Here is a 21,209-nt window from a genome sequence, read left to right as displayed (position 1 = left end):
TGATGGAGCTGCGCAGAGCTCCTGTCTCACTGCTTTTGCCCGGGGACGTCATCGGCCATAGACGGGTGCCCCGCAGTTCAGCATAATCGAATCCGCCCATTGAACAAAGGGGGGGAAAACACGCCCTCTTTTTAAAACACCTTTACTGTTGGTAAACCACACCCTTTCTACAACTGCACCCCTTCACAAAATGTTTTGCCTACTGTATCTGTCTGTCTGTCTGTCTGTCTGTCTCAATCTATTTTCATCAGGTTATTGAGCAGCTACAGCAGGTCTAATCAAACCCTGCTTCTTCAAAGACTGTCTTTTTTCTATTCTGAGAAAGTGTTGCTCAGAGCATCAGTAGAGGAAACCAGCTGCAACAGCAGGAAATTGCAGCCGTTGCTATTTCTATGAAATGAGAAACCACATATTAAGCTCCCCTGTTGTGTTGCATGGCCAAGAAGATGGAATTGTGTATGTAACATGCAATATGATAATAGGCTACATGGTGATCTATAAAAAAAAATTCAAACAGCATGTATGAACAAAGTATGAACAGTATGAACAAAGTGGCTAAATGAGGAAAAAATAAGTAATGCCTTCATTTGTATGGCATCTTGGCTTGCGATGGTCCATGGACATAACTTCAAATCAAATCAAGCTTTGTTTATTCAACACATTTCAGACACTGAATGCAACGCAATGTGCTTTACAGGAAAATAAATAAATAAAAAACAATGAAAATAAAAGCTCAAATATTTACTACACAGCAAACATAACATAAAAACAAAAGAATGACAAATTGAACAACTAAAAAGCACCCTAAGGAAAAGCAAAGCCAAAAACATGTGTTTTAAGATCACTTTTTATTATGTCCACAGTTTCGGCTCCCCTCAGGTTCTCTGGCAGGCTATTCCAGAGGCTGGGGGCATAGTAACTAAAGGCTGCCTCTCCATGCCTCTTGGTCCTAGGCTTTGGGATGGTTAAAAGGCCAGTGCCAGAAGACCTGTGGAACCTACTGGGTACATAACTTAAAAGCACGTCTGACATGTATTGGGGTGCCCAATCGTGGATTGATTTAAAAACCAATAGAGAAATCTTACAATTAATTCTCAAACTCACAGGCAGCTAGTGCAGAAACCTTAAAATCGGTGTAATGTGTGCTCTCCGTCTGGTCTTGGGACCGGTGCTGCAGCATTCTGTAGGTTTTGCAGTTGACCAATGGCTTTCTTGGGTAGACCAGACAGGAGAGCATTACAGTAGTCAAGCCTGCTTGTAATAAAAACATGGATGAGTCTCTCTGTATCAGCCTGAGAGAGAAATGGCCTCGCCTTGGCAATGTTCCTCAGGTGGTAAAAAGCCATTTTGGTCACATTCCTAATGTGTGATTCGAAATTGAGTTCAGAATCTAAAATAGCACCTAGGTTTTTTATCTGGTGTTTTATCTTTGTTTCCTGTGAATTAAAATGTGTGGCTAGATTCTCTCTCTGTGCTTTGGCTCCAACAATAAGTACCTCGGTCTTGTCTTGATTTAGCTGTAGGAAGTTGTGAGCCATCCAAGTATTTAAATCACTAATACAGTATAAAAATGTATCCGTGGAGCTAAAATCCTCTGGTGACACAGAAATGTAAAGTTGTGTATCGTCTGCATAACAGTGAAAATCAATGCTTTGCTTTCTGATATCATCACTATCATCAAAAAGATTGTGCCACCTGGAAAACCCTTGTTACAGAAACCTTCACAGAAAAATCCCAGTCACTTCACACCAAGGTAAGCGACATTGGCAGAGATGCAACCTTTATGAACCCTGTGGCCAAACCCGCCAGCTACCAGTCTGTAACCTCTGTTGGGAACAGCCAGCAGAGACGAAGAAGAAAAGCCCAAGAATGACTTTTGAGCCTGAGTTCATGACCAGATAGGGCTCACCTAGTCCAAATAGCCCAGGGCCCGTATCCACAAAGCGTCTCAGATTATGAGTGCTGATCTTGCATCAGTTTGGACTTTTAGATCATAATGAATAATATTATATGGACAGATCCTAGATCAGCACGCCTACTCTGTGGAGGATGTGCTTATGATGGTTATATTATTATTTATGTATTATATGTGACTGACCGCCTTGATTCGGTCTTACGTAGCAACATTTGAAATTTAATTTTTTACATTGGATAAAAGCAGAGACACAGAGCTACAAAATGGTAACATACACTGCATTTGAGGAACAATGGGAAAGTAATTATCCTTTGAAAGTTGATAAACTTGAAACCCCACTTTTGAGAAAATGGCCCTTGAATGTTTTGGTACACCTACTGGAGAGCTCTTCTTTGTTTACAGCCATTCAGCATTGTTCACACCCTCTTAAGCCAGCCCCACCCAACAAGGATTCACATGTGAGGTCATGTGCTAAACAGTGAGTAGTGTAGTAAAGATTAAGACTATAAGTGGTCAAAGTAGTAGCCTACAGTAAGGAAAAATTCCAGGTAAACTGAAAGTGTACAGATAAAAATATGTTATAAATATTAGATGATATAGTAGCAATATAAAAAATAGATAGTGTCAATATAAAAAAAAGAACAAGTGTCAATGCCAGTAGAGAAAGAATTACATAATATGCAGTATGTACAAGAACAATATCAATAACCATATCAGTGATACTGGTGATAGATCAGGTAGTAATATGCATACAATAAGGGGTAAAGTGGCTGAGCAGCAGGATAAAATAATAAATAGTAGCAGCAACATATGGCGTGTGTGTAAGGAGAGAGTCATTTGAGTAGAGGCACTGCAGATAGTGCTGATGACTGGTCCGTGCAAACCACACATGAACAAGGGAATCTATATTCAGAGCGCCTGTTTTTGTCCTGGCCTTGACTTTGTTGCTGGGCATGTGATGTCCATAGCTTCTTCGTCGCAAAACTCCCTGATATTCTCAAAAATATAAGTTTGTTTAGCTGTGTCCAGTCCAGGTGGTGCTTGTACAGGCAGACCATCTATGGGAGGAAGGATGTCAGCGTTGCGCAGCAGCTGAAACCTGGTCCCGACTGAGTCCGAACGCTCCTTGGTGACAACAACACCAGGCTCCAGAGCATCGAAGCTGTAAAACAGGAAATAACAACAAAAAAATGTAGAAAACATTACAACCTTGCATAACATCAATTCACCTCCCAAGTTTAAATAAGAAGAATAACCTCATACAATTAGTGATGATTTTAGCAGGTAAATCTTGGTGGGGGAAAAAAAAGAAAATGTGGGATGCATGTCAGCAAAGCAACTACACAACACAACAATTGCACTATAACAATGACAAATGGTTCCCACAAACTGTTAGGGCCTGCATAAAGCTGTCCCAACAGCAGAGTCCCAACAGCAGTCCCAACACCTTACCACTGCTACACCTGGCTATCAGCAGAGCCTTGTCTGTCAGCAAAACAGTTCAATCAGCCTAATTTACTGCCTTTTAAAAAACCATGATAGCTGATGTGGCTGACTTGCTTAAACAAATGTGCTTTCTACTGACAACTTAGATGTACAAATGTTGGCATGAGGGGACAACAAGCGGATAAGAGGCAATTCGTAATTTCAATTAAGACATTAATGAGCGAGCTACGACGAACGTAGTCAATATGACTATTTGTTCAGCACTTTTGAAATGTACAGCGACAGAATTCAGAACATGGGCTGTTCTTACAGTGTTCTCCCTGTACACCAAGTCAGAACCGCCAGATAAATAAAGGGGGCATATAAACAGACAATGAAATCTCTTATAATATTTGTTGATTACATTTCTCTAAAACAGGTTATAGGCTACATGTGCACCACCAAGTCAGAACAGTAGGCAAAATTAAGAGGGGAAAATTAGGGTGAGGCACATGGGCTACTAACAACTAACTACACAACATACACTTAGTATTACTTTCTTAGCTACAGTATACATATCTCCCTGGCATATAACAGAATTTATGCAGCAGCATACAAGACATTTTTGGACTCACCTTGTTGTGCTGTGCTCACTTGAACAGGAAGGTTGCGCGGCAGTCCTTCGTGGGCAAATTTTGTCATCAAACTTTGTCATCAAAACCTAGCTTTCTCTGGATTTATGGTGCTTTCAAGACAACTGGGAACTCTGAAATAAACAAGGTTGAATTATGATGACGTCAGTGATCTTCATGTCGTAGCTCTAGAAAGAGACCCGAGTTCCGGATTTACATTTCCGAGTTGGATGACCGTTGAAAACGTATTTTCCCGGTCGGAGCTCATTCTTCCGAGTTAACAGTTGTTTTGAGCATGGCACAAATCATGCTGGATTGACAGCATGGCCAATGTTGAATGTTTTCAATTTTATGCTTGGAAAAGAGACCTTTAATCAAAGTTTTAGGAACATACAGCCACCCCACTGAATAGCAGGCCAGTGATGGCTTTGCAATGCTTGCAGTTAGCCACTGATTTCATCTAAACTACTTATTGTTGAATTTGCGATTTCCAACCTGCTGTGTAATGTTTATATCCAATGGCCAATGAGAATGGATACGTTTTATCTATTCTTTCTCTTCATTACTTCTCTTCATATGACAAGGATTAAAAAGGATTTGCCAGTAGATTATCGACTTGATTCATGATGATGACTGCTAGCTAAGATTCTGAAAGTATGATGTTGACATGTCCAATCAAAGCTACTGTAGATATAACGCGATTTGACGTCATTTTATCTGTGGCCAATGACATAGAGCCTTCTTGGATGGGCACTTCTAATGTAACTCTATGGTAGCAACCAAGGGGCTTGAATTTTCTAGCTCTACCCTTAGACTTGGCGGTGACGAAGTGTCCCCACGAGTGATAGAACGCTGAGCCAATCACGGCACAACTAGAGAACATTACCAACACCTACGCTCTGTATTTTCCACTGGCTGCCCCACCACCACAGAAAGCACTGAGCTCGGCTGAAACACCTGCATTTTGGAGCTGCCTTACACGGAACCCAAACCGGCTGCTCGCGTGCGCCATCGTGCATAAATGTATTTTGTCACCCCACACCAAACGCGATCACGACACGCAGGTTAAAATATCAAAACAAACTCTGAACCAATTACATTAATTTGGGGACAGGTCGAAAAGCATGAAACATTTATGGCAATTTAGCAAGCTAGCTTGCACTTGATAGCTAATTTGTCCTATTTAGCTAGCTTGCTGTTGCTAGCTAATTTGTCTTGGGATATAAACATTGAGTTGTTATTTTACCTGAAATGCACAAGGTCCTCTACTCCTACAATTAATCCACACATAAAACGGTCAACCGAATAGTTTATAGTCATCTCTCCTCCTAGGCTTTTTCTTCTCTTGACTTTATATTGCGATTGGCAACTTTCATAAATTAGGTGCATTACCGCCACTGACCTCGTTCGTCTTTCAGTCACCCACGTGGGTATAACCAATGAGGGTACCTGCTTCTATAAACCAATGCAGAGATGTGAGAGGCAGGACTTGCAGCGTGATCTACGTCACAAATAGAACTGACTTCTATTTTAGCCCTTGGCAACGCAGATGCTTGTTGGTGCGCGCGAGCAGTGTGGGTGCAATAATTGAATAATATAGATTTCTAAATTTATTTTGCAACGCTCGCGCACGCGATGCGAGCGGTGTAGTCAGCCTGTTACTCAATAAATAAAAAAAGACACCATGTTTGTATGTGGCTTTATTAACTCAAAGATTTTTTTTTACATTGTTTGCAAACTGATATGTGACATGTATTAATTCCAAAATAACATGCAAAACAGGCAAGCCCCACCCCCCCCAAAAAAAATTGCTCTAAAAATGTGGGGCTCCAAATGAATGGCCGGTTGCCACTGCATACAATGCAATGAAAATGATATTCACCTGAAGTGTTGGTACTGCTTGATCTGTGGTCACTCCTGTCACAGTGCTGTCCTTCACAACACCAGCAATCTCGGACAAAGTGTTCACTGGTCTTTCTGAAGCGCTGCTTGATGAGGCCCAAAGCACCTTTCGGGGGCAAACTTGGTGTGGCCTGTGATCAGGAAGAGCACAAACTTGTTATTGTTTTGGCCACTGCAGTTATCCCAATTCAGGTCCACATGTGTTTCCCCAACTCCGTAGTTGGTGAAGAAATGGTGCATGTAGTTGATGACTGTGCTGCTGCCTTTGCTGGATGACATGCCTTTATCAATCAAGTAGTTGACTTGTTGTGATATTCCTTCACAGCAGACACCAAACAAGCCACACTTGTGAGGAATTAAAAAGTAGATGGAACCTGGCTTCATAGGGTCAGAAGGATAATGCACCTACAAACATCAACAAAAGAACATTAAGATAAATTAAAATGAATTGTCTCACCCTTGTCAGTCTGTCTTTGCACAACTCAGTGAAAGGCATTTGCCTGCTTCCCATATATATTTTTTTGTTGTTGTTGTCTGTCTGTCTGTCTATCTATCTATATTTTTCAGGACCCTGTCTTTCATAGATCATTCGTAAAAATCCAAATAACTTCACAGATCGTCATTGTAAAGGGTTTGCTTGTTCAGTGAACCATGAACAATTAATGAACATGCACCTGTGGAACAGTCGTTAAGACACTAACAGCTTACAGACAGTAGGCAATTAAGGTCACAGTTATGAAAACTTAAGACACTAAAGAGGCCTTTCTACTGACTCTGAAAAACACCAAAAGAAAGATGGCCAGGGTCCCTGATCATCTGCGTGAACATGCCTGAGGCATGCTGCAAAGAGACATGAGGACTGAAGATGTGGCCGGGGCAATAAATTGCAATGTCCGTACTGTGAGACGCCTAAGACAGCGCTACAGGGAGACAGGACGGACAGCTGATTGTCCTCGCAGTGGCAGACCATTTGTAACAACACCTGCACAGGATCGGTACATCCGAACATCACACCTGCGGGACAGGTACAGGATGGCAACAACAACTGCCCGAGTTACACCAAGAACTCACAATCCCTCCATCAGCGCTCAGACTGTCCGCAGTAGGCTGAGAGAGGCTGGACTGAGGGCTTGTAGGACTGTTGTAAGGCAGGTCCTCACCAGACATCACCGGCAACAACGTCACCTATGGGCACAAACCCACCGTTGCTGGACCAGACAGGACTGGCTAAAAGTGCTCTTCACCGACGAGTCTCAGTTTTGTCTCACCAGGGGTGATGGTCGGATTCGCGTTTATCGTCGAAGGAATGAGCATTACACTGAGGCCTGTACTCTGGAGCCGGATCGATTTGGAGGTGGAGGGTCCGTCATGTTCTGGGCCGGTGTGTCACAGCATCATCGGACTGAGCTTGTTGTCATTGCAGGCAATCTTAACTCTGTGCGTGAGAGGGAAGACATCCTCCTCCCTCATGTGGTACCCTTCCTGCAGGCTCATTCTGACATGACCCTCCAGCATGACAATGCCACCAGCCATACTGCTTGTTCTGTGTGTGATCTCCTGCAAGACAGGAATGTCAGTGTTCTGCCATGGCCAGCGAAGAGCCCAGATCTCAATTCCATTGAGTACATCTGGGACCTGTTGGATTGGAGGGTGAGGGCTAGGGCCATTCCCCCCAGAAATGTCCGGGAACTTGCAGGTGCCTTGGTGGAAGAGTGGGTTAACATCTCACAGCAAGAACTGGTTAATCTGGTGCAGTCCATGAGGAGGAGATACACTGCAGTACTTAAAGCAGCTGGTGGCCACACCAGATACTGACTGTTACTTTTGATTTTGACCCCCCCTTTGTTCAGGGACACATTATTCAATTTCTTTTAGTCACATGTCTGTGGAATTTGTTCAGTTTAACACAGTGCCCTTCTTTGGACACTGTGTTAACTAACCTCCAAACAAGCTTCAATGCCATACAACACTCCTTCCGTGGCCTCCAACTGCTCTTAAACTCTAGTAAAACCAAATGCATCACTACTTTGGACGGTTCTGACTTAGAATATGTGGACAACTACAAATACCTAGGTGTCTGGCTAGACTGTAAACTCTCCTTCCAGACTCATATTAAACATTTCCAATCCAAAATGAAGTCTAGAATCGGCTTCCTATTTCGCAACAAAGCCTCCTTCACTCCTTCAAAGCCGCCAAACATACCCTCGTTAAACTGACTATCCTACCGATCCTTGACTTCGGCGATGTCATTTACAAAATAGCTTCCAATACTCTACTCAGCAAACTGGATGCAGTCTATCACAGTGCCATCCATTTTGTTACCAAATCACCATATACCACCCACCACTGCGACCTGTATGCTCTAGTCGGCTGGCCCTCGCTACATATTCGTCGCCAGACCCACTGGCTCCAGGTCATCTATAAGTCTATGCTAGGTAAAGCTCCGACTTATCTCAGCTCACTGGTCACAATAACAACACCCACCCGTAGCATGCGCTCCAGCAGGTATATCTCACTGGTCATCCCCAAAGCCAACACCTCCTTTGGCCGCTTTTCCTTCCAGTTCTCAGCTGCCAATGACTGGAACGAATTGCAAAAATCGCTGAAGCTGGAGACTTATATTTCCCTCACTAACTTTAAACATCAGCTATCTGAGCAGCTTACCGATCGCTGCAGCTGTACATAGCCCATCTGTAAATAGCCCACCCAATCTACCTACCTCATCCCCATATTGTTTTTATTTACTTTTCTTCTCTTTTGCACACCAGTATTTCTACATGCACATCATCATCTGCTCATCTATCACTCCAGTGTTCATTTGATAAATTGTAATTACTCCGCTACTATGGCTTATTTATTGCCTTACCTCCTCACGCCATTTGCACACACTGTATACAGACTTTCTTTTTCTCTATTGTGTTATTGACTGTACGCTTGTTTATTCCATGTGTAACTCTGTGTTGTTGTTTGTGTCGTACTGCTTTGCTTTATCTTGGCCAGGTCACAGTTGTAAATGAGAACTTGTTCTCAACTAGCCTACCTGGTTAAAAAAAGGTGAAATAAAAAAAATAAAAAATATAAAAAATATGTCTCAGTTGTTGAATCTTGTTATGTTCATACAAATATTTACACATGTTAAGTTTGCTGAAAATAAACGCAGTTGACATTGAGAGGACGTTTCTTTTTTTGCTGAGTTTATATATTGGAGTATCGTAGGTGGTAGCTGTGGTGAAGTTCTCAGAGTCCAAGGCTTACCACAAACATCAGGATAAAAATTAGTCTGTGACAGTAGGAGTGAAGTTTTTGGAAAAAGTAGACCCTTGCCTTTCGGCTGATCCATTTGTGGTTTCAGGGTAGATGTTAACAGAGTTGGGTGCTGTGGAATCGGTGAGTGTAACCACAAGTGGTCTTGTAATAATTGTTTGTGTTTCTGCTGGTCAGAGGGAGCAGGCTCTTTGCATTAAAAGAATGGGGGCAAGAGATGTGAATTGTGGGGGTAGCGGAAAATGTAAAAACTGAAGGGGAAGATTCCCAGTGTTTGTGATGCTCGTCATTTGGTGCGAAGCAGACAGGGTAGCGTGAGTGGTGAAAAAGAAGAGTCGTTGCCTGTTCTTTTGAGTTTTGATGTTGAGTCTTTGCCTGAGAAAGTCATGTTGGGATATATAAGTTATCCTGTACGAGCTTTTGTGCAGAATACATTACGTTGTTACAGGTGTCAAGCTTATGGGCATGTGGCAGCAGTGTGTAGGAGGGAGGTTCATATGTGTGAGAAGTGTGCAGAAGGGCAGGAGACAAAGGAATGTGTAGCATTGGGGAAAGTAGTGGTATGTGTTAATTGTAGGGGTGCCCATTGGGCTGGGGATCAGAAATGTCCCGTGCGAGAGAGGCAGGTTGAGGTTTCCAGGTTTAGAGTAGTGCAGAAGTTGTCATATGCTGAGGAAGATGGGTTAAGGGGGAGGAGCGGTGAGAGTAGTAGAGATATACCAGTACAGAGGGATAGGCCAAAAAGTGATATAAGTTTCAGTAAGATTGGATTTTTAGCATTTATAGCAATGTTATCAATTGTACAGCAGGGAGGGAACGTAAGTCACAGAAAATTGAGGTTGTGGTGGCAGCTGCAAAGAGGTATTTGGGTGTGCGAGATTTGACATCAGAAGAGTTACAGGGTGTGTTAAGTGGTGATGTCCCATCCTTTCAGGATGATTGCATGAGGTAGGAATACATACATTTAATTAGTGGAGTAGGGTGGTGTTAATTTTATTTTATATAATTTTGAAATTAGTGAGTGTAGTGTTAGATGGTAGGGTATTTATTTTTATTTTTCAAGCAAAGTATAAGGAAGTTGTACTCCAATCTAGTAGGTGGCGGTAATGCAACAAATTGGATGCCAACCGCTGTTAAACTTCATAGAAGAAGAAGTAGTTATTCGCGGTTTATCCTCTGCACCTGAAGTCTTCGACGGCTGTTAGCGTGAGACTCTCTCTGTACATTCTAAGCTATATATATCAGTATTCTTATTTTTCGCACTTTCTCTGGAAAGAAAACAACCCTTGTCAACATGCATGTGATAAAGCGAGGTAGGTCATTTCTAGTAGGAATAATAGCAAATGCTAGATAAGTTTGCTATTTGACTGACTCTTGTCTTGTTTTTTTTTCTTACAAGCAAGCTTTTGAACGTGTATTATATCGTTGGCTACTGTACTGTCATTAACCACGTTGAATGACTGCATAGTTAGGTAGCTAATGTTATTGAATGCGTTAGCTAGCTAGATAAAGACCGCTGTCATGTTTAAAAAGAACGATCAAAACAGGTTATTGACAGTCTTGCAGCAATGTTCCTTTGTCAAACTTGGCGCCAAATTTGTCAACGTTTTGTAGTTTAGCTAGCCAGCTAGGTGCTTCTATCTAGGTCATTTGATTGGAAGTATCCGTGACTCCCATCAATTAATTAATCATATAGCTAGTTAACATTTTCAAGTATTTAAATTATACTTTTAATCCCAAAACAACTTTCTGGGTTACACAACCGGGCGTTGGCTACTATCCGTGACTATCCCATCAATTACATAACTAAATTAACTTTGTTTTTAAGCTTTGTGGCAATTACTGACATTAACTTGTAAATTCCTTTTCCATGGCGCGCACATATATTTTATTGTTGATTTTCTGCTTAACACTTCCGTCATTACATCATTTTCAGATGGGCGCGAAGAGCGTGTCATGTTTGACAAGATCACTTCCCGCATTCAGAAGCTGTGCTATGGACTCAACTCTGACTTTGTAGATCCAGTGAGTCGATATTTTATGTTCAATGTATTTCCGTTGTTTGTTAATTCTAGTGTTTCTGTGTGCTGTGTTCCTCTAACGCACCCTTTACCCTGCCTGTTGTCCCACGTTTAGACCCAGATCACCATGAAGGTAATTCAGGGTCTGTACAGTGGGGTCACTACAGTGGAGCTGGACACACTGGCTGCAGAGATTGCTGCCACCCTCACAACGAAACACCCCGACTATGCCATCCTGGCTGCCCGCATCGCCGTCTCCAACCTGCACAAGGAGACCAAGAAGGTGTTCAGTGGTAAGTCTCTCTTGCAAGTTATGCATATTGCTCCATTATCAGGCTCACTCAAAGTAGCCAAGATTCAGCCAGTCCACTCATTCAGTGGCACGGATGTTGAATTTGCCAGTGAGCTGACAATCGCACTTCTGGTAACTGAAGAAATTGGTACCTAAAAGTAATTTCTAAACCCTGGGTGTGAAACTAAGGTATCTGGAAATCTCTATTTTTTTTCTGTCAATGCTGTTTTAGATGTGGTGGAGGATCTCTACAACTATGTCAACCCACTAAACAGATGCCACTCTCCCATGGTTGCCAAGGAGACACTTGACATTGTCCTAGAAAATAAGGATCGCCTCAACTCTGCAATCATCTTCGACCGGGACTTCTCCTACAACTTCTTTGGATTCAAGGTCATTTTTACAGTAGATGGTTTATGAACCATAATCATTTAAAAGTACATTCTGCAATGGTAGGAAAGTAAACACTTTTTTGTTTTTCTACAGACACTTGAGCGGTCATACCTTCTGAAGATTAATGGGAAAGGTGAGTCGGGTTAAATAAACTACGTCCCTGTAAGAATTGACATCTTGTCATGATATGAACCTATGCTACACTGGATTAGGGCTCCTCACCAGTGGCACCTGGCCAAACAGGCACATTTTCAGAGCTGTTTTCTTATGTGGTTCAGATGAGCTCCATCCCTCATGCTGACCTGTTCTGTTTCTGTGTAGTTGCCGAGCGACCCCAGCACATGCTCATGAGGGTGGCAGTTGGGATTCATCAGACTGACATTGACGCTGTCATCGAGACTTACAACCTGCTGTCAGAGAAGTGGTTCACCCACGCTTCGCCCACACTCTTCAATGCTGGCACCAACCGCCCACAACTGTCCAGGTAAGTACTTCATATTTTGGATCTACTTTTGCCATTCTACTAGAAACCATTCCCATTCCTCGGTGTAATGGCTATGATTACTGAATTGTAGAAAATACCGACATCTTTGAGTGCAAACCAGAAAAGCGCTTGATCAGTTTTAAATTGGTTGTCCTTGTTGACTTTTCAGCTGTTTCCTGTTGGCCATGAAGGATGACAGCATTGAGGGCATCTACGACACCCTAAAGCAGTGTGCCCTAATCTCTAAATCAGCAGGGGGCATCGGCGTGGCAGTCAGCTGCATCAGAGCCACGGGCAGCTACATTGCTGGGGTGAGGTTCACATGGTCACGTTCATAAATAAGACTGCCCCTTGAGGCGTTGCTGTCCGACTAAGTGTCAGGAGGGGTGTAGAGTGATGGGGCTATGTCTACGCCGAGGACCCAGAACAGTGGGTACTTGGCGTGATTGATGGCTCTGACAGATCTTGGGGAAAGTTTGTACATGAGAAAAAAATGACTCCTGTTTCATTGACGCTTGGCGAGTCACTCAGTTACTGAGACTTCTTTGTTTTTATTTTTTAAGACAAATGGTAATTCCAATGGGCTGGTCCCCATGCTCCGAGTGTACAACAACACAGCACGCTATGTGGACCAGGGAGGCAACAAGGTGAGAATGAAATTAGATTTGAATACAGGTTTTGTTATTGACTCCGGCCACAGGATGACCTCATAGATATGCATTAGTGCTCTGCGCAGAGATGACCCACTATCTATCACCCAAGTCTGATGGCTCTGAGAACATGCATATGGTCTTTCAGACTCTGTGGCCTGTGTTTACTGTACCGTCATCAGGCATTTAACTCCCGCTCATTGCCCTCCTCAGAGACCTGGTGCGTTTGCCATGTACCTGGAGCCGTGGCACTTTGATGTGTTTGACTTCTTGGACCTGAAGAAGAACACGGGGAAGGAAGAGCAGAGGGCCAGAGATCTGTTCTACGGCATGTGGATCCCTGACCTCTTTATGAAGAGAGTGGAGAGCAACCAGGTATGCAGCAACATTTATCAACTGAACTATTCAAACCAGATATGGAATTTTGTGAAATTCGAGCTCTAGTATATTTTGTACATCGCTCCTCAAGGTTGAATTAAAGAAGGGAATAAGGAGTGGTTCTGTTTAGATGAATATCTTCTTGAAAGATATCAGTACTCAATGGTGTATCGTACCCACAGGACTGGTCCCTGATGTGCCCCAGTGACTGCCCTGGACTGGATGAGTGCTGGGGGGAGGAGTTTGAGAAGCTCTATACCAGGTAAGACCGGCGCTCCTGACCCGGTATAACTGCTCCATACCAGTCTACTCCCTGTGCAATGTCTCACTGGACCTGTCTCTGTCGTCAGGTATGAGCAGGAGGGTCGGGTCAAGCGGGTGGTGAAGGCCCAGCAGGTGTGGCATGCCATTATTGAGTCCCAGACTGAGACGGGCACCCCCTATATGCTTTACAAGGACGCCTGCAACAGGAAGAGTAATCAGCAGAACCTGGGCACCATTAAGTCCAGTAACCTTTGTACCGAAATTGTAGAGTACACCAGCCATGATGAGGTGAGGGCAATCGATTACCTAAACTGTTTGAACTACTTTTGACCAAGTCCATACCTGTTCCCTGTATCGGGGCACTGGTTGAAGGTAGTGGACTATACAGGGATTAGGTTGACATTTTGGACGCAAACGGAGACCAGCCTCAGTTTGTGTTATTGACTCTGGCCACAGGATGACCTCATAGATATGCATTAGCGCTCAACGCAGAGATGACCCAACTACAGTATCTATCACCCAAGGATGATGGCTCTGATAACATGCATACTTAATCCCAAAGCTGTTTGAATGGCATCCTTTGATTTGTATATTGTTGAAAATAAATGTTGGATCACACCAAAGAATGTTTAAATGGCCTAAGTGTGGCGCTAATCTATCTGGCTCCTATTTCCCAATCTCAGGTGGCAGTGTGTAACCTGGCGTCCATCGCCCTCAACATGTATGTCACCCCAGAGAGAACATTTGACTTCAACAAGCTGGCCTACGTCACCAAGGTCATCGTCAGGAACCTCAACAAGATCATTGAGATCAACTACTACCCTGTGGTCGAGGTAATGTCTAGTGTTCAACTTAGTGATACTAATAATATGATCAGCAAGACTGGTGATTCTACAGGTTATATCTTAATGTGGGCCAGTAACTGATTGCCCCATGCCTCGCCTCCTCTCTAACCAGGCTGAGAACTCCAACAAGCGCCACAGGCCCATTGGTATCGGTGTGCAGGGTCTTGCTGATGCTTTCATCCTGATGCGTTTCCCCTTTGAGAGCGCCGAGGCCCAGAAGCTCAACACTCAGATCTTTGAGACCATCTACTACGCTGCCCTGGAGTCCAGCTGTGAACTTGCTGCTGAGCTCGGTGCCTACCAGACCTACCCAGGCTCCCCTGTCAGTAAAGGAGTGAGTACCACCACCCTTACACCTAACTGAGATGTTAGATATCCTGTTTAGGGTAACTAACTTGTCAATAGTTAATTTTGGATTAAGGAGAATGTTCTGGTGTGGGTCTCAGGCTTAAATGGTTATTTTCCCCAGATCCTTCAGTACAACATGTGGGACAAAACCCCAACTGACCTGTGGGACTGGACAGTTCTCAAGGAAAAGATTGCCAAGTAAGTTCTCAACCTTGTCCTCCATTTTACCAACCCAACTACAGTTAGTCTCAACACATACATGACCAACCAAGTGGATTTAAATGTTGTCGCCTTTCTTTTTCATCACCACTTCACTCACCCTTCTGCCCCGTCTCTCCAGGCACGGTGTGAGGAACAGTCTGCTGCTGGCCCCCATGCCCACGGCCTCTACAGCCCAGATCCTGGGCAACAACGAGTCTATCGAGCCCTACACCAGCAACATCTACACCCGCAGAGTCCTCTCTGGAGAGTTCCAGGTCAGTACCACTCTCTCTGTGGGTTCCATAGACAGTTAGACCTCTGCTGAAACACATACACAGCATACTCAAACACTAGAAGGCTTTGAGTTTGGGGGTGTAAAAAGCTAGAGTTGTGTATATGTGAGGACTAATGTTCTTTGTGCTCCTTGTAGATTGTGAACCCCCATCTGTTGAAGGACCTAACAGAGAGAGGGCTGTGGAATGAGGAGATGAAGAACCAGCTGATTGGTCAGAACGGATCCATCCAGGTGAGAACCCAGACCATCACAATCAATGAAGACCAATCAGAGTGCAATTATGCCCTTTTGACTGTATTTTGTGAAGGTCATGTCTAACTTTTGTTAGATTTTAAAAGCGCTATCCTTTTTTAGTAGTTGTCATCGTTCTATTGTTACTTGTCTTTAGGGCATTGCTGAGATCCCAGATGACCTGAAGGAGCTGTATAAGACTGTGTGGGAGATCTCCCAGAAGACTATTCTGAAGATGGCTGCTGACCGCGGGGCCTTCATAGACCAGAGCCAGTCCCTCAACATCCACATTGCTGAGCCTAACTACGGCAAGCTCACCAGCATGCACTTCTATGGCTGGAAGCAGGTGAGTCAGCTTGCCTATTGAAGTTTCTATAAGATTGCATTTTCTTAGCTCAGGGCCATCCTTAACTCTGGTGTTAAAATGGCTGGCTGATGCTGCCCCTTGAAGCATTGTAGTCCGACTGAAAGTGTCGCGCGTGTGTCATGAGGGGCGGAGAGTGACAGGTCTATGCCGAGGACCCAGAACAATGGGAACTTGGCGTGATTGGCTAGGGAGGCAACTTATGAGGATCAAAGTAGTGTTAAATATTAAATACGATAAACCACTAACCTCTTTTCTGCTCCTCAGGGTCTGAAGACGGGCATGTACTACCTGAGGACCAAGCCTGCAGCCAACCCCATCCAGTTCACCCTGAACAAGGAGAAGCTGAAGGAGTCTCAGTCGGCTAAGAACTTGGAGGCGGTCAAGGAGCTCAACAGAGCCGCTATGGTGTGTTCCCTGGAGAACCGCGACGACTGCCTGATGTGTGGCTCTTAGACGGCACCCCACTCCTTCCCCTACCCACGCTCTTTAGTTAATTAACCATAGCAGTGGACCACTGAAGTCCTCAGGATCTTTGAACCACACTGTCATTAGGTCAGGTAACATTATACAGTAATCTGCCCTGATGTCAGATCACTCTTAATAGAACAGGCTTTTATGTTTGTTGTGGGCATGCTAATGTAGCCTAACTATAGTGCTGTACAAGGTGTGCTCTGTCTGCTAATACCAGATTAACTGTTTTCTATTTATCTTTCACAGTTACACTGTCTGTGTGGATCTGTTTGTCTGATTTGTTTTGTATAGGATTCAGAGTTTCCAAACTGTTTGTCTACTCCATTGTTAATATGTAAATCTAAGAATCTCATAACTTGCTGAATGAACTTAAACAACATTAGTGTATATTATAAGTCTTTTTTTGTATTTGACCTGTGGGGAAAATAAAATTGCTTTGTATGCTGAACAAAAATATAAACGCAACATGCAACAATTTGAAGTTTACTGAGTTAATGTTCAGATAAGGAAATCAGTCAATTTAAATACATTCATTAGGCCCTAATCTATGGATTTCACACAACTGGGAATACAGATATGCATCTGTTCATCACAGATACTGTACCGTACAAGAAAAAAAGGTGTGGATCAGACAATTGTCAATATCTGGTGTGACCACCATTTGCCTCATGCTGCGTAACATCTTCATATAGAGTTGATCGGGCTGTTTATTGTGTTCTGTGGAATGTTGTCCCACTCTTCAATGGCTGCATGAAGTTGCTGGATATTGGCGAGAACTGGAACACACTGTCGTACTTGTTGATCCAGAGCATTCCAAACTTGCTCAATAGATGACATGTCCGGTGAGTATGCAGGCCATGGAAGAGCTAGGACATTTTCAGCTTCCAGGAATTTTGTACAGATCCTTGTGACATGGGGTGGAGGGGGATCAATGGCATGACAAAGTGCCTCAGGATCTTGTCACGGTATCGCTGTGCATTCAAATTGCCATCAATAAAATGCAATTGTGTTCATTTGTATGTAGTTTATACCTGCCCATACCATAAACCCACCATGGGACACTCCACAACGTTAACCTCAGCAAACCGCTCGCCCACACTATGCCATGTCTGTCATCTGCCCAGTACAGATAAACTGGGATTAATCCGTGGAGAGCACACTTCTCCAATGCTCATCTTGGATGAACTGTGATGAGCTTCCTTGAGACAGTTTCTGATAGATTGTGCAGAAATTCTTAGATTGTGCAAACCCACAGTTTCATCAGCTGTCCGGGTGGCTGGTCTCGGGGGATGCAGTATGTGAAGGCAGATATGGAGGTCCTGGGCTGCTGTGGTTGGTTACACGTGGTCTGGTTGTGAGGGCGGTTGAACGTAATGCCTAATTCTCTAAAACAATGTTTGTAGGCGGCTTATGGTAGAGAAATTAACATTCAATTCTCTGGCAACAGCTGTGGTGGACGGAATGCCAATTGCACGCTCCCTTAACTTGAGACATCTGGCATTGTGTTGTGTGACAAAACTGCACGTTTTAGTGGCCTTTTATTGTCCCCAGCACAAGGTGCACCTGTGTAATGATGCTGTTTAATCAGTTTGATATGTCACACCTGTCAGGTGGATGGATTATCTTGGCAAAGGAGAAATGCTCATTAACAGGATAACATTTGAGAGAGAAGTTTTTTGTGCGTGTTGGTTATTTTTTTGTTCAGTGTAATTATAATTATTCCTTTTTTTCTCCCCAATTGGTAGTTAGTCTTGTCCCATAACTGGGACTCACTAGAGGCGAAGGTTGAGAGCCATGCGTCCTCCGAAACACGACCCTGCCAAGTTGCACTGCTTCTTGACACACTTAAACCGGAAGCCAGACGGTGCGTCTGCAGACGCACTAATGTGTTGGAGGAAACACCGTACAACTGGTGACCGAGTCAGTGTGCATGCGCCAGGCCTGCCACAGGAGTCGCTACAGCGCAATGGGACAAGGACATCCCAGCCGGCCAAACCCTCCCCTAACCCGGACGACGCTGGGCCAATTGTGCGTTGCCTCATGGGTCTCCCAGGCGCAGCCGGCTGCGACACAGCCCGGGATCGAACCCGGATCTGTAGTGACGCCTCAAGCACTGCAGTGCCTTAGACCGCCGCGTCACTCGGGAGGCCCAGTGTAATTAAGTTTGTGTTCATGCAATGTCCTGTCGTACTTTTGTCAAGGTATACAGTAGTTTAGCAATAACAATACATGGCATAAGGTGATGCTATTTTGTACTTGATGGGAATTGTATCAGGAAGATGTGGCTACTTTCACTCTTGATATTTTGACTTTTGAAATGGGTGATGGATATCCACAAGTTAATACATACCATTTGAAAAGTAACATATACGAAATGGAGTGTCTTGGATTTACTTACATAATAATACAAAATGCTCTGAGTCCAGGTTGTTTTGCCTTAAGTAACCATCTGTCTTATGTAACCGTACCAAACTTAACACACCATACTAAACGGAGTACTTCGGATTTACATACAGAATAATACGAAATGCTCTGAGACCAGGTTGACCAACAGAGAAGAGACTGTCAGAGCAGTGTAGCCAGTTTTACTCAAATGATTTACTTTATATAATGAACACACAAGGACATTGTATATATTTTTGTTATTTTAATATTGGTTTGAAAAGATGTATTCAAAGTGAAATTGTAATTCACTTTCAAGGTAATTCTCTATCCTTTCTAATTGTTAGGTTGGAATGTCTATAATTACAATGAATAAGAGTTAGTACCGGTCTCAAACAGGTGGTCCAATGGGAGCAGACATCGGTATCACTAGGTGTTCACAGATCATGTTTAATTTGGCTACATCACTTAACAATATTGTATACAGGGTTGTGGGTATCTGATTACAAAAAACTAATCAGAGTACCAGCAGCAATATTATAATCAGATTACAGATACTTAAAAAAAACTAGATTACTAAATTCAGAAAGGATCTTTGTGAATAAATACATTGACACCTTTCTGTTTTCTCAATGAAATTCAATTGAGCATTGAAAAAAGGTGCAAGTTTAAGTTTGATCCACCTTAATGAGTCTGACCACAAGTCAGAAACCACTATGATGACACACCTAAAGCATTTGATGGATACTTTGTCTTCTTCTAACGCCTCTTTAAGGGGAAAGTAATCATATTCCAAAAATTACATTGTACTAGTACTGTATGTATGTAAAAGCATTGTGGTGCATTCAGTGTCATTGGTTTGGTCTATTCTAAGACCAAACCAACTATAAACAACTATAAAATTACACAGTTTGGACAGGTAACTAGTAATTGTAACGGATTACATTTAGAAAGTACCCAACCCTGTGTGTATATACATGCCTTTGAATGATTTGTAGCTCATTTCACAGCAAAATAGTTTTATGCTACCTACTGCAAGTGTATATTGCTGCTTTGATGTAAAACATCTCATGGAGTCAACCAATTAAGGGACTATGGAGTTGACTGAAACAATGCTAACTGGCTGACACTTCTAATCTGAAGATGATGCACTCAGATGTGCAGTTCTCATTGGTCCTCCAATGATAGACCCCTCCCCTTCCTGCGAGCCAAAGCCAGTGTCCTGTGAGCTGCTGCTGCCATCGGTCGGGAAGGAACCACCTTCACCCCAGCCCTGGCAGTATTCTCCACTACCACCACCACGCTAGCCGTGGCAGCCTTCTTCTTAGTCACATTCTCCAACGCCCTCCCCGGTCCCTTAATGCACCTCTCGGCCATGTTGATTTCCCCCACAACTCTTTTCTCCTTCAGTTCCATCACCCTGACCTTCCTCTTTCAGATCTCCCAGTTCCATGTCTACTTTCCCTTCATTCCCACGTCTTCCCTTCTCATTCACCTCCTACAAGTCCTTTCCACCAGATTGTATTATCCACACTGCGATCTACCTTTTTCCCTTTACCTTCTTCCATCCTTACTTCTGCCTCCACTGGATTGCAGAAGCACTGAATCTCTCCCTTCCCCTCACTGTCTCCTCTCCATTTTCTGCTCTGACTCCTTCACTACCCCCATCCACCCTTCTCTCTACCGTCCCTCCATTAACTCTCCCCTCCTCCATCTTCACAACATCCATGTCTCCTACCTGCTTCATCCCCTCTGCTCCATCTGGCTCCACCTCCTGTTCTGCTCCATCTAACCCCAGATATAAAAAGGTAAGCGCCAATAAGATGGTGGGGAAGAAGGTGGAGGGAAAGGGCAATCCAGTGGATTTGGCTCCCAAGTGGCGAAGTGGTCTAAGACACTGCATCTCAGTACAAGAGGCGTCACTGCAGTACCTGGTTCAAATCCAGACTGCATCACATCCGGCCGTGATTGGGAGTCCCATAGGGCGGTGCACAATTGCCCCAGCATCGTCTGGATTTGGCCGGGGTAGGCCGTCATTGTAAATAAGAATTTGTTCTTAACTGACTGTTATGATTTTTATGAATAATGACTAAATGATGTATACCTTTAACGTAGTACTATAACTAACAGAATTCTACCCTGTCACTGTATGAAAGTTATTAGAATCATAAATCTAAATCTGATGTGTGTAGTTTTAGTCAGAATTAGAACAAGGACTTTTTGTTCCTTTTTAGTATGTAAGCAGGGTGCAAGTGTGAAACAAATGATAAGAGGAGCTATCGACAGACAAGCTGTACTACTGTGTTCCTTACAGGACATTCTGTCCCCACCCAAGGAGGGGAGAGACCTTGGGCTTGTAGTAGATTGTATAACAGGTGGCAGACAATGTATGAGAAGGAGAAGACTTGTGAACTATATTGTCATTGTTTCTGAGAGGAGGGACATTTAT

The 21,209-nt window shown here is 43.5% G+C and overlaps 1 protein-coding gene, 1 non-coding gene and 2 pseudogenes across 2 annotated transcripts; all 4 read left to right on the top strand.

Annotated features, from left to right (window-relative positions):
- Nucleotides 1–10,315: 10,315 nt before the first annotated feature.
- LOC120057127 (ribonucleoside-diphosphate reductase large subunit-like) lies at nucleotides 10,316–16,855 on the top strand. Its single transcript, XM_039005563.1, has 18 exons — nucleotides 10,316–10,451; nucleotides 11,075–11,163; nucleotides 11,275–11,452; nucleotides 11,684–11,844; nucleotides 11,938–11,977; nucleotides 12,166–12,328; nucleotides 12,498–12,639; nucleotides 12,892–12,975; nucleotides 13,192–13,353; nucleotides 13,539–13,618; nucleotides 13,707–13,908; nucleotides 14,304–14,453; nucleotides 14,578–14,799; nucleotides 14,935–15,011; nucleotides 15,154–15,289; nucleotides 15,445–15,540; nucleotides 15,698–15,886; nucleotides 16,172–16,855. Exons 1-18 carry the CDS (start codon nucleotides 10,433–10,435, stop codon nucleotides 16,358–16,360), a joined length of 2,379 nt encoding a protein of 792 aa, XP_038861491.1. The 5' UTR covers nucleotides 10,316–10,432; the 3' UTR covers nucleotides 16,361–16,855.
- Nucleotides 12,672–12,789, top strand: LOC120057670 (annotated as a pseudogene).
- LOC120057662 lies at nucleotides 13,022–13,100 on the top strand. Its single transcript, XR_005477949.1, has one exon. It is a non-coding gene; the product is annotated as a small nucleolar RNA SNORD83 (small nucleolar RNA).
- On the top strand, nucleotides 15,978–16,095 carry LOC120057671 (annotated as a pseudogene).
- Nucleotides 16,856–21,209: the final 4,354 nt, after the last annotated feature.

Source organism: Salvelinus namaycush, chromosome 12, assembly GCF_016432855.1.
Source record: "Salvelinus namaycush isolate Seneca chromosome 12, SaNama_1.0, whole genome shotgun sequence".
NCBI lineage: Eukaryota > Metazoa > Chordata > Actinopteri > Salmoniformes > Salmonidae > Salvelinus > Salvelinus namaycush.
The sequence above is the reverse complement of the archived record's forward strand: the minus strand, read 5'-3'. Positions and strand labels throughout refer to the sequence as shown.

Bases quoted from the DNA above. Each gene is read 5' to 3' on its own strand.
- LOC120057127 (XM_039005563.1), top strand. The intron at 11,164-11,274 runs GTGAGTCGATAT...TCCCACGTTTAG, and splicing joins ACTCTGACTTTGTAGATCCA to ACCCAGATCACCATGAAGGT. The intron at 13,354-13,538 runs GTATGCAGCAAC...TCGTACCCACAG, and splicing joins AGAGAGTGGAGAGCAACCAG to GACTGGTCCCTGATGTGCCC.